We start from the raw sequence: 12,282 nt of genomic DNA, 5'->3' as shown, positions 1-12,282 counted from the left end.
CTTTTGGAATGCCCCAGGGGCACCTACGAGGTCTGGCTGCCAAGGGAACCAATCCAGTGACTGGAGGGCTGGAACTCAGTCTATCTTAGTTAACATCAGATTTCAGTCCCACCCCTCAAGCCCTGGGAGGGGAGAGAGGCTAGAGGTTGATCATCACTGGCCAGTAATTCAATCAATTACACATATATAATAAAGTCTCCATAAAAACCCAAAAGGATGGGGTTTAAGCAGGGAAGCTCTGTGTATTTTCCCATATACAACCCTAAAGGAAATCAGTCCTGAATATTCATGGAAGGACTGATGCTGAAGCTCCAATACTTTGGCCACCTGATGCAAAGAACTGACTCATTGGAAAAGACCCTCATGCTGGGAAAGATTGAAGGCAGGAGAAGGGGACGACAGAAGAAGAGATGGTTGGATGGCATCACTGACTCAATGGACATGAGTTTGAGCAAGCTCCAGGAGTTGGTGATGGACAAGGGTCACAAAGAGTCGGACACGACTGAGCGACTGAATTGAAGTGATAACATCTTTTTCATGAGGATGTTCACCTGTATCCCTGACCATATCCTTTTACAATAAACCGGTAAATGTAAGAAAATGTATTCCTGAGTTGTGAATCACTCTGAAGCTGATTAATTATATCCAAAATGGGAGGTGGCCATGGGAACCTCTGATTTAGCCAGTCAGCCAGAAGTACAGGTTAAAACCTGGACTTGCAACTGGCACCCAAAGTTCAAGGACAGGGTCCTTGGAACCTCCAACGTATAACCAGTCAGAAACACAGATGTTAGTTAACCTGGGGTTGTGACTCGTATCTGAAGTGGAAAGCAGTCTTGTGGGACTGAGCCCTCTATCTGTAGAATCTGATGCTATCTCAGGTAGACAGATGCGGGGTAGGGAGGGAAATCCCCCACACCTGTTGGAAATGGTCTCAGAATCATCTTAATACCCTTCCTCCTAACAGGTATCTTTAAAATCCTTTCAACCAGAGCAGTGCAAAGTGGTGTCAAAAGACATTTCATACTTCCTAATCCTTAACTGGTTACAGTAGAATTTCTCTCACTTCACAATCTATATTTTCACTGTATTTGCACTTTAGGTACAAATTTCACATATGCACTTCAGGTACTTCCTAATTGCTGGGTCTATACATTATTTCAACTTCCTTAGTATTTGTGGTTTTCAAATTTGTTTCAAGCAAAAAAAAAAAAAAAAGTTAAGGAAATCTTCCTTAGATTAGAGCACTAATACATGAAACATGTTAAAAGTGAGGGACGGGGTTTGCTGTAGGAAAGGAGGGGGAAGAGAAGGAGCAAGTGTAATCAGTGCAGCTCCTCCTGTTCCCCATGCCCTGAATCACAGGTGTACCCTAGAATCATCATCAGATTCCCAAGGTCTCTGGACCTTTGACTCACAAGAGACGAAACTCCCTGGTAACTTAGTTTCTGGAACAGGACCTATTGCCCCAACACAGGTGTTCCTTTGCTGTTCAGTCGCTACCTCATGCTGCACTCTTTTGTGACCACATGGATTGCAGCCCCCAGGCTCCTCAGTCCGTGGGATTTCCCAAGCAAGAATACTGGAATGGGTTGCCATTTCTTTCTCCAGGGGATTTTCCTGACCCAGGGATCGAACCCTCATCTCCTGCATTGGCAGATGGACTCTTTACCATTGAGCCACCAGGGAAGCCCAGATGTTCCTTACAAAGTAACTTATTTTGGCATAATCTAACCTCTGGCAGCATAGAGAAGTAGCCATCTCTGGGCAAGACAAGTAAGTAGCTATGGTAGAAGATACATTTTCTAATCTTTTAATTTTGTACCATGTATTACCTTGAAGGAGGGAAAAAACCCTAACCTAAAAATAAATAGGCAGGAGGGAGATTCAAGAGGGAGGGGATATACATATACCTATGATTGATTCACATTGATATATGGCAGAAACCAACACAATATTGTAAAGCAATTATCCTCCAATTAAAAATAAATAAAAATTTTTAAAAATCCAATAAAAGTATCTAGGCTTCTCTGGATTACTGTACCTTGTTGTCCTTAATTGTCCACTGGCCCTCAGCATTCTGTTTCAAAATACAGTGGTTTCGGGAAATCATCAGAGGGCAGATTTTTGATACCAACTGGTATGTAACACCAAATCCTCGCCCTACAGTCACCTAGGAAGATAATAACAAAGAGACACAATCAGCCACGGCACTGAAAAAGGAGGTCCTTTACCGTCTTGTCAACCAGCAGTATTCACAAGTCTTGACTTATGAAACCAGACTCCCACAAACCCCAAATAGATCGTTAGCCATCTCCTCCTTCATTTGCCACTGGAGCCACTGAGTAGAAAAAGGCAAAAAGCTGTGATGAGATAGTTGAACGGAGTTAGCCATGGAGTATTAGGGTTGGTTAATGAGAGTCAATTCCTAGGCAGGTTGATCAGAAGTCGGGGTCCCCGAAGAGGAGAAAGGGGTCTGGGGCTCTCGAAGCAGAGACAGGGGTCTAGGGTTCTCGAGGAGGAGGAAAGGACAAACTTTTTTTTTTCCCTCTACATTCCTTAGTCTTAGTCACATATAACATTTTTTCCTTTAAGCCCAGAACTGATAATTACACAACAAACAACTCAGTTTAAACTTCGTACTAAGGATTATATAACAACAACGTATCCTGCTTGAGGACAGTTTCTCCTTCCTGAAAACCTTCTGGCTAATCCTGTTATCTTAAAATGTAAATTATGGGAGTAGGTCTAGTAAGATCTTTACAACCTTGAGACATTCTTTTGATTTATTATTTTAATAACTAGTTAAAAAGTATATAACTCCCTTGCTAACACTCGGGAAGGGGGGCTCTCCATCCCCCTCTGATATCTACATAGAAGCTTTCCTGTCTCTTTTCACTTTAATAAAACTCTGCTGTACAAAAGCTCTTGAGTGATCAAACCTGGTCCCTGGTCCTGAAGTTAAATCTTCAGATTCTGAAAGGCCACTCATAGGATGGAGGATTCCTTTCTACACACCCCCATCAACTAGTCTTAAACACTGCCAAGAACTATAGCTTCTATACAAGACAGTCTCTCCAATTTTTTAATGGCTCTGACTTGGCCTCTTTCTTCCTATAAATTCCATTCTTTGACCCAGGCTCTGCTCTGGGCACCACCAGAAAAATCTCCAATCCCCCCTTTTCACATGGCAGCTATGAAGTATCTATCGAATCTTCCCTTTTCTTGACCCTGTGTTTCCAATTACTTCGAAGTAACTCCATGGCATAGGTTTGAGTCTTTCTGCCATCCTATGGGTCTGTGAAGAGACCTCTGGTTTGCTTTTATTCCTGGATGCCACATCAAGAAAAATAAACCTAATTTTTATTACACAGATGGATGCAGGTATCACTTTCCCAGTCCTAGATATTATCACTGGAGCATATAAAATGCATTGGCTTTCATGGCAGATATATCACACTGTCAATGTATCCTTAGGCTGAGGAATAATTAGATCTCTTGGTCTAATCCTCCCCTGAAAGAAAGAAGGAAAGTAAGCCGAGCACCAAAGAACTGATGCTTTTGAACTGTGGTATTGGAGAAGACTCGAGAGTCCCTTGGACTGCAAGAAGCCCAAACCAATCAATCCTAAAGGAAATCAGTCCTTTAGGAAATATTCATAGAAGGACTGATGCTGAAGCTGAAACTCCAATACTTTGGCCACCTGATTCAAAGAACTGACTCATTGGAAAAGACTTTGATGCTAGAAAAGACTGAAGGCAGGAGGAGAAGGGGATGACAGAGGATGAGATGGTTGGATGGCATCACTGACTTAATGGACCAGAGTTTGAGCAAGTTCCGGGAGTTGGTGATGGACAAGGAAGCCTGGCATGCTGCAGTCCATGGGGTCAAAAAGAGTTGGACATGACTAAGTGACTGAACTGAACCCTCCCCTAAAAATTTTTATGCTAAATCATGTCTCTTCTATCCTGAATTTGACTAGTTGGATTCCAGTGCAGGATCAATTGATTCCTATTAAATTTCATCTTGTTAGTTCAGCCTATCATGAGCTTGTCAAGACCTTTCTAAATTTTTCATCTGCCATCAGACATACTCAGTATCTCTTCCAGCTTGAGTCACCCACCAAATTGATATGATGCCCTCTGTACCTTCATTCAAGATACAGATAAAAAGATTAAAATAGGCTGCAACCAAAGGCAAAGCTCTCAGGACAGTCTAGTAAACATTCTACCACACAATTCAGCGATCGCCTTCAACAGGTATGAAATGAAAGTCGCTCAGTTGTGTCCGACTCTTTGTGACCCCATGGACTATATAGTCCATGGAATTTTCCAGGCCAGAATACTGGAGTGGGTAGCCATGACCTTCTCCAGGGGATCTTCCTGACCCAGGGATCGAACCCAGGTCTCCCGCATTGCAGGCGGCTTCTTTACCAGTTGAGCCATCCCTAGTGTCTCAAGAGGGTAAAGCATCTGCCCACTGGGCAGAAGACCTGGGTTCGATCCCTGGGTGGGGAAGATCCTCTGGAGAAGGAAACGGCAACCCACTCCAGTACTCTTACCTGGAAAACGCCATGGACGGAGAAGTCTGGTAGGCTACAGTCCATGGAGTCACAGAGTCAGACAAGACTGAGCAACTTCACTTTCAACAGTTATAGTTCAACCAAAAGATGAAAAAGTCTTTATTTTCCATTTTATCCATAAGGACAGGTTGCAATGAACTCCCAGTTCACATCTAACATATTTTTTTGACAAACCAGTCGAGTTCATAATAACCCTGTGAAGGAAGGAAATAAGATTCTTCTGGAATCCAGATCACAGAATTTGCTGCTTTTTCTTCTTGGTACACAAGTCACCTCTTTAATGATCTATAACCCCAACCTTACCTGGGAATATTAAGCCAAATAGTCTGTGGTTTTCTAAAAGATGCCCCTTTTGTTCCTTTTGAAATTCTTTCAAAATAATTCCTGTCCTCAGTCCCTCAAAAAGCACCACAGCTCTTTGCCCCAATCTATTCCTCCCCACAAACTCTCATCTCAGTAACTCATACAACCACCCAACCCACTGCTTAGCCTCAAACCCAGGAGCCATCCATGTCCCTCATCCGGATCCACATTCAAATCATCAGCAAAATCTACTGGCTGTTAATTCAAATATGCCCTAAATCTGTTCACTTCTATCAGTGGCCTCTATCTTAATTCAAACCACACTGCTTCCTCTAGGTACGCTGTTTTTGCTCCTGTGCTAGCCCCCATTCTTTACACAGTAGCTAGAGTAGCAATATAAAAACCTTAAACCATGTCTTCCCCTTTCTTAAAATTCTCCTTCCTTCCACAGTCTCTAAGGCGCTCAATGTCCTAACTCCATCTCTTCAGTTTATCTCACATCATGGTTAGAAACACTGACTTCTACCTGAGGGTATTTTCACCTGTCTCCTCTGATTAGAACATTCTTCTTTCAAACATTTGCATGGGCTCCTTCCCATCTTTCAAGTTTCAGCTCCTCAGAGGCCTAACCCTGATTACCTGATCTAAAGTTGCTGCCTGCTCCTTCCCTCGCCATTGCATCCCTTCACATTATTAGCATGTGCTTACCACAATCCAAAATTACCTTGCTTGTTTCACTTATTTTTGTCTACTTTTGTTTTTCTAAATTTATATTTAGAATTTAAATTTCATGAGCAGGGACCTTATCCATCTTGTGTACCACAGTATTTCTGTACTCCTTAGAGCCTCTTTCTGCTCAGTAAATATTTGTGAATAAATGGAAGAATAAAGAGATCTTGCTTATGAGTCCTCCTGGATTCCAGGAGATGGGTGTTTTTTAGGTCAGAAGTTGGAAAATGGGTTATTACCACTGGAAACCACGGAGCAGCAGCCAGGAACCTTACAAATCTGACTTGTTTGCCTTTAAAATGTAGTGATCACCTCAACCAAAATCCTGAGTCTGAAGTTTCTCAATGTTTTGACAGTTTGCCAGAAATTAATTATAGAAGTTCCTCTGAACACACCTATCCTTTAAAAATGGAATGTTAAGGATTTGTCATCCATATTCAATAAGAATTTCCATTTAGGTAGCTTTATTTCTAGCAAGAAAGTATTCAATATTCCACTTTAATATTTGAGGGGAGACAGACTGCCATTATGGGTAGCCTGGAGAAAATAATACAAAAAAGGGAATAATGAGTGCTCTTTCTGAAATTGCCTATGAACTCTGAATCCAGGAAAAGAAGGAAACACTTTTTTGTCTTTCCCTTCACTATCTGGTCCTAGAATATACCCTGATACACTGATAATTCATCTACACCATGGTCAGAGTCTGCATGAGCTTATCTGAATATCCATCATCATTCATAACATAAAAGTAAATTTCCCAAGGGAACTGAATGCCAACAAATTATCAATTAACGGCTATGGGTTGTTTCCATTTACAAAGTTGTGCCAGCCTCTTCACTTACTGACAGTATTAGCCTACAAGTTAATCCTGTCCTTACCCACCTTTACTAATGCTTTCCTCCTAGGCATGACTCCTGCATGCGTGTATGCTAAGTTGCTTCAGTCGTGTCCGACTCTGCAACCCTATGGGCTGTAGCCTACCAGGCTCCTCTGTCCTTGGGATTCTCCAGTAAGAATACTGGCATGGGTTGCCATGCCTTCTCCAGGGGATCTCCCAGACCCAGGGATCAAACCAGCGTCTCCTGCGACTCCTTCATTGCAGGCAGATACCACTGAGCCACCGGAGAAGCCCAGGCATGACTCCTACTGTATCCCAAATGACCATCAACTCCTCTTGGATGATCCTTTCCCTTTTAACAACTCTCTTAGGGCTTCCCTGGTGGCTCAGCTGATAAAGAATCTGCCTGTAATGTGGGAAACCTGGGTTCAATCCCTGGGTTGGGAAGAACCCCTGAAGAAGGGAATGGCTACCCACTCCAATATTCTGGCCTGGAGAATTTCATGGACTGTATAATCCATGGGGTCACAAAGAGTTGGACACAACTGAGTGACTTTCACTTTCACTAGGGCAAAGAGCTTCGTGAAAACCAAATACAAGAGAAGAAAAAAAGAAAAATGAAGATACAATGGTTTTCCCCAAAGGCATAGATATTTATAGGGCCTGGGAACTAGCTAATTTGCAATAAGTCTATCTGTTTTTCTACCAAGCTCTCTTGATTGGTTTAAGAAATTTAAAGACACCCATTCAGGCAGACAATTTGCTACAGTATTTCCTTCAGTGAAATGAGAGGAACTTTCATTATTACAGCTGAGACTTTGGGGGAACTGGGAAGGCAAGAAACTGACCTTACTCTGCTGTTGTAACTAAATGGTATCAGCATACCTCCTAAAATCTTGTGTGCACCATCCTGTGCTATGGTTTGGGGACTGTTACAATTAGCAAGACATCACGTCTTGGCTTTGACTCTAGCTCTGCTCATACCCACTGCATGCTGTGTACGAACCATTTCCTAAGATCCGACCTGCAGACAGCCAGGCCTATGAGGAGAGCCCCATTAGAGGTAGCCTCACAAAAAATTATCCGATAGTTTAAAATATGTATAGGAGCACTTTATAGTCCCCTTGCCCTTGCTGCAGAGTCTTTAACTCTTTCCGCCTGCACCCTCCCCAAGATTCTCAGTACTACCAAGCTATTCAGAAGCAATGAATTAATGCATCACAACTGAAATTTTTTCTTTTTTTAATGGGGGTGGGGAAAGTTGGGTGGGCTGTGCAGCATGTGGAATCTTAGTTTCCCAACCAGGGATGGAACCCGTGCCCCGTGCATTTGAAGGGCAGAGTGTTAACCACTGGATGGTCAGGTAAGTCCCCATGGCAACTGAATCTTAAAGAATGAATTAACATGACTACTAAATTCCTTATAGGGTTGTGTGTGGGTGTGGTACATGTGCAGGGCTTGCATTAAGTGATGTACGTGAAAGTTTGGCCCTATAGCAAGTAAGGTATAGTTACTATCATGCAGGTGTTAAGTATCGTCATTTGTTAAACTTCCCCAAAGTAGGGAGACTTCCCTGGTGGTCCAGTGATTAAGAATCTGCCTTGCAATGCAGAGGGATGTGGGTTCAATCCCTGGTAGGGGAACTAAGATCCCACATGCTGTGGAGCAACTAAGCCTGCACACCACAACTACTGAGCCCACACGCCACAATAAAAGATCCTGCATGATGCAGTGAAGATCCTGCATACCGTAACTAAGATCAAATAAATGAATTAATTAAAAAAAAAACCTTCCCCAAAGTATATGCTTTTGGAAAGGGCCACGCAGGGAAGGTCAATGCTCTCAAACTGAAAGAAAGAAGGCCTAATGTGGACTTTTAGGCACTGATAACACAGAGAGAGAGAGATTTGGGGGCACAGGTATCTTCCGGGTGTTCTTCAATTCACAGCATACAAGTAATCCTTTATAATCACCAAATCTAGCAATATTTAAGGCTGAACTTGAATGCCTCCTCTGACTGTTCTTAGGATGTTGTTGTTCAGTTGCTAAATCATGTCTGACTCTTTGAGACCCCATGAACTACAGCGTGTCAGGCTTCTCTGTCCTTCACTATCTTCTGGAATTTGCTCAAACTCATATCGACTGAGTCGGTAATGCTACCCAACTATCTCACCCTCTGTTGCTCCTCCTCCTGCTCTCAATCTTTCCCAGCATCAAGGTCTTTTCTAAGGAGTTAGTTCTTTTGCATCAGGTGGTCAAAGTATTGGTGCTTCAGCATCAGTCCTTCCAATGAATATTCAGGGTTGATTTCCTTTAGGATTTACTGGTTTAATCTCGCAGTCTAAGGGACTCTCAAGAGTCTTCTCAGAGAAGGCAATGCCAACCCACTCCAGTACTCTTGCCTGGAGAATGCCATGGACGGAGGAGCCTGGTAGGCTGCAGTCCATGAGGTCGCTAAGAGTCAGACATGACTCGAGACTTCACTTTCACTTTTACGATTTGGAGAAAGAAATGACAACCCACTCCAGTATTCTTGCCTGGAGAATAACAGGGATGGCGGAGCCTGGTGGGCTGCCGTCTATGGGGTCACATAGAGTTGGACACAACTGAAGCAACTTAGCAGCAGCAGCAGCAAGTCGTCTCCAACACCACAATTTGAAAGCATCAATTCTATGGCACTCAAACTATTTTATGATCCAACTCTCACATCTGTACATGACTACTGGAAAAACCACAGCTTTAACTATATGGACTTTTCTGGCAAAGTGATGTCCCTGCTTTTTAATACGTTGTCTAGGTTTGTCACAGCTTTCTTTCCAAGGAGCAAGCATCTTTCAATTTCACGATTGCAGTCACAATCCACAGTGATTTTGGAGCCCAAGAAAATAAAATGTGTTGCTGTTTCTACTCTATCTCCATCTACTTGCCATGAAGTGATGGGACTGGACGCCATGATCTTAGTTTTTTGAATGCTGAGCTTTAAGCCAGTTTTTTCACTCTCCTCTTCACTTTCATCAAGAGGCTCTTCAGTTCTTCACTTTCTGCCATTAGAGTGATATCATCTGCATATCTGAGTTTACTTCTCCTAGCAAACTTGATTCTAGCTCGTGATTCATCCAGCCCAGAATTTTGCATGATGTACTCTGCATAAAAGTTAACTAACCAAGGTGATGATATACAGCCTTGATGTACTACTTTCCCAATTTTGAATCAGTCTGTTGTTTCATGTCAGGTTCTAACTGTTGCTTCTTGACCTGCACATAGGATTCTCAAGAGACAGGTAAGGTGGTCTGGTATTTCCATCTCTTTAAGAATTTCCCACAGTTCGTTGTGATCCACACAGTCAAAGGCTTCAGTATAGTCAATGAATCAGAAATAGATGTTTTTCCGGAATTCCCTTGTTTTCTCCGTGACCCAACAGATACAGGAAATTTGATCTCTTGTTCCTCTGCCTTTTCTAAATTTACCTGGTACATGTGGAAGTTCTCAGTTCATGTACTGCTGAAGGATTTTGAGCATTACCTTGCTAGTATGTGAAATGAGTGCAACTGTACAGTAGTTTGAACATTCTCTGGCATTGTCCTTTGGGACTAGAATGAAAACTAACTTTTTTCAGTCCTGTGGCGGCTGTTGACTTTTCCAAATTTGCTGACATACTGAGTGCAGCACTTTTACAACATTATCTCTTAGGATTTGAAATAGCTCAGCTGGAACTCTGTCACATCTACTGGCTTTGTTTGTAGTAATGCTTCCTAATGCCCACTTGACTTCACACTCCAGGATGTCTGGCTTTAGGTCAGTGACCACACCGTTGTGGTTATCTGGGTCATTAAGACCTTTTTTGTATAGTTCTTCTGTGTATTCTTGCCACCTCTTCTTAATCTCTTCTGTTAGGTCCTTACTGTTTCTGTCGTTTATCGTGCCCATCTGTACATGAAATGTTCCCCTTGACATTTCCAATTTTCTTGAGGAGATCTCTGGTCTTTCCCATTCTATTGTTTTACTCTATTTCTTTGCACTGATCACTTAAGAAGGCTTTCTTATCTCTCCTTGCTATTGTCTGGAACTCCGCATTCAGTTGAGTGTTTGTTTCCCTTTCTCCCTTGCCTTTTGGTTCTCTCCTTTTCTCACTTATTTGTAAAGCCTTCTCAGACAACCGTGCTGCCTTCTTTTCCTTAATACTAAATAAACCACAGCTTGGCACTTGATTAGCCTCTGCATGGATGTTCTCAAATTGCTTCATTGTATAAAACCCTCCTTTCCCCATTCAAGCAGTGAACTCTTTGAGAATAGAAGTCATTATTTATCCCTCTCGTACTATACCAAACAATGTAAGTACTCAATAAATACCCAAGAGACTGAACCGAGATTACTTAACTTACAGGAAAATTTTAATTAAACATACAAAATTACCTAAAGACTTCTTTGTCCTTCACACAAATGTTTCCAAAACCAAAACGGTTCCCAGTCACCCCAAAATGGTGCCTGATCTAGCTATCCTTTCCAAGTACACTGCATTCTCTTTTCCCGCTCTCTCCCATCATCCTCTGTAAAACCACCACCTCAGGCCTAGCGGCCCCCAACCGAAACCGTGCCTCACCTCTCAAGTGTCTTTGTTTTGCATTTATGACAGCACCAGAGAACGTCATAAACGGCCTCTGGTGAGAATTCTCATATTTCTGAAGCCCTACCCCAACCTAGGAGGTGCCAATGGGCTGTACCGAGACTCACAGAATTGTGGCCCACATCAAAGCGTCAATTCTCATGAACTAGTAAAGAAAAAGACACTTTTACGTTAAAGCCTGGGTATTTTAAGGGACACTACCCCAAACTCGCAATCGTTTTCAAAATAAACTCGAGAAAGTTTCCTCTCTCAGCAGTCCTCCGAGCTTCCCTCTCAGACCCCGGGCGGCTCCATGATTCTCGGAAGTCCGGGCAGCTCCGCCTCCCAGTTCCGCCACCCGAGCGGGCGCCGTCGCGCTCCGTGAGACCCACAGTCGTCTCCTTTCCCCTCGAAACCCCAGCAGTCCTCACAGCCTCTACGCTCACCTTTCGCTCTGCCCCTCGACCAGGCTCCTTCCCGCAACCCAGACACCTGGCCCAGCTCGGCCCTTGGGCCTAGGGCGCTGTCCAAGGGGCCATCTTTTCTCCCGCACACCTCCCACCTGAGACCGCCCCCGCCCCCCGCCTCCAAACCTCTCGCACCAGGTGCCTTTCTCCGTTCCCTCCTCACCCCTCCCACCCCTCACCGCTCTCCTCTACTTCTCCCAACTCCTCCTTCCGGTTCATCCCTCCCGCCCGGACACAAGGCCACCCTGGGACCCCAGCCTCCTCCAAACCCCTTCCCTCGCCTCAAGAAGACCCCTCCCGCTCACCTCGTTGCCATCCTCCAGCAGCAGCCACTCGGTGTTCATCCCCACTCGCCGCAAGCACCAGCTCCGTTCACCCGCGCGGCCTTCCGTGACCAGGGAGCCGGGATCCCCCATAGTCCACTCGGACCAGGGTAGCAGTCAGCACACAGCGAGACCCTGACGTGGGTTCCCGCCGCCTCTTGGCTTCCTCGCGGGCGCCATACCTACACCACAGACAGAAGCAGTCGCTACGGGCTCACGATCGTTGTGAAGGTTCGCTTGGGCTCCGCCCCCAGCCCGCCCCCGCCAGCAAGCGGGAGTCACTGCGCCTGCGCGAGAGGAGGGCGATTGGCGGCCGGTGGCCCAGGTGAGGGTGATGTAGGCCAGGTGAGGTGGTCTAGGCCAGGTGACGGTGGTCTAGCCCAAGGTGCGGCATTTGCCCCCCCACCCCCGCCCCAGGCACTCTAATGCTCCTGTCA

The 12,282-nt window shown here is 44.4% G+C and overlaps 1 protein-coding gene across 30 annotated transcripts in view; it reads right to left on the bottom strand.

Annotated features, from left to right (window-relative positions):
• Positions 1-12,046, bottom strand: part of RNF8 (ring finger protein 8) — a 44,319-nt gene extending 32,273 nt beyond the window's left edge. For 12 of the 30 annotated variants that reach the window (XR_015153140.1, XR_015153143.1, XR_015153141.1 and 9 more), the window contains exons 1-2: positions 11,828-12,046; positions 2,045-2,173 (exon numbers count right to left, since the gene is read on the bottom strand). Coding sequence is in view for 21 of the 30 variants with exons in the window: in XM_086371490.1 (XP_086227616.1) it covers positions 2,045-2,173; positions 11,828-11,938 (240 nt within the window). In the remaining 9 variants the exon portion in view is untranslated. Of the gene's footprint in view, positions 1-2,044; positions 2,174-4,561; positions 4,777-11,501; positions 11,661-11,827 lie in introns of those variants that run through there. The other 18 variants (XR_015153145.1, XR_015153147.1, XM_086371502.1 and 15 more) reach the window with 3 other exon arrangements.
• Between the last annotated feature and the right edge of the window lie 236 nt (positions 12,047-12,282).

This window comes from Bos grunniens, chromosome 23, assembly GCF_055505025.1.
Source record: "Bos grunniens cultivar Pamir isolate PY7600 chromosome 23, Bosgru_T2T1.0, whole genome shotgun sequence".
Taxonomy (NCBI): domain Eukaryota; kingdom Metazoa; phylum Chordata; class Mammalia; order Artiodactyla; family Bovidae; genus Bos; species Bos grunniens.
This window is presented reverse-complemented; position numbering and strand designations above follow the sequence as displayed.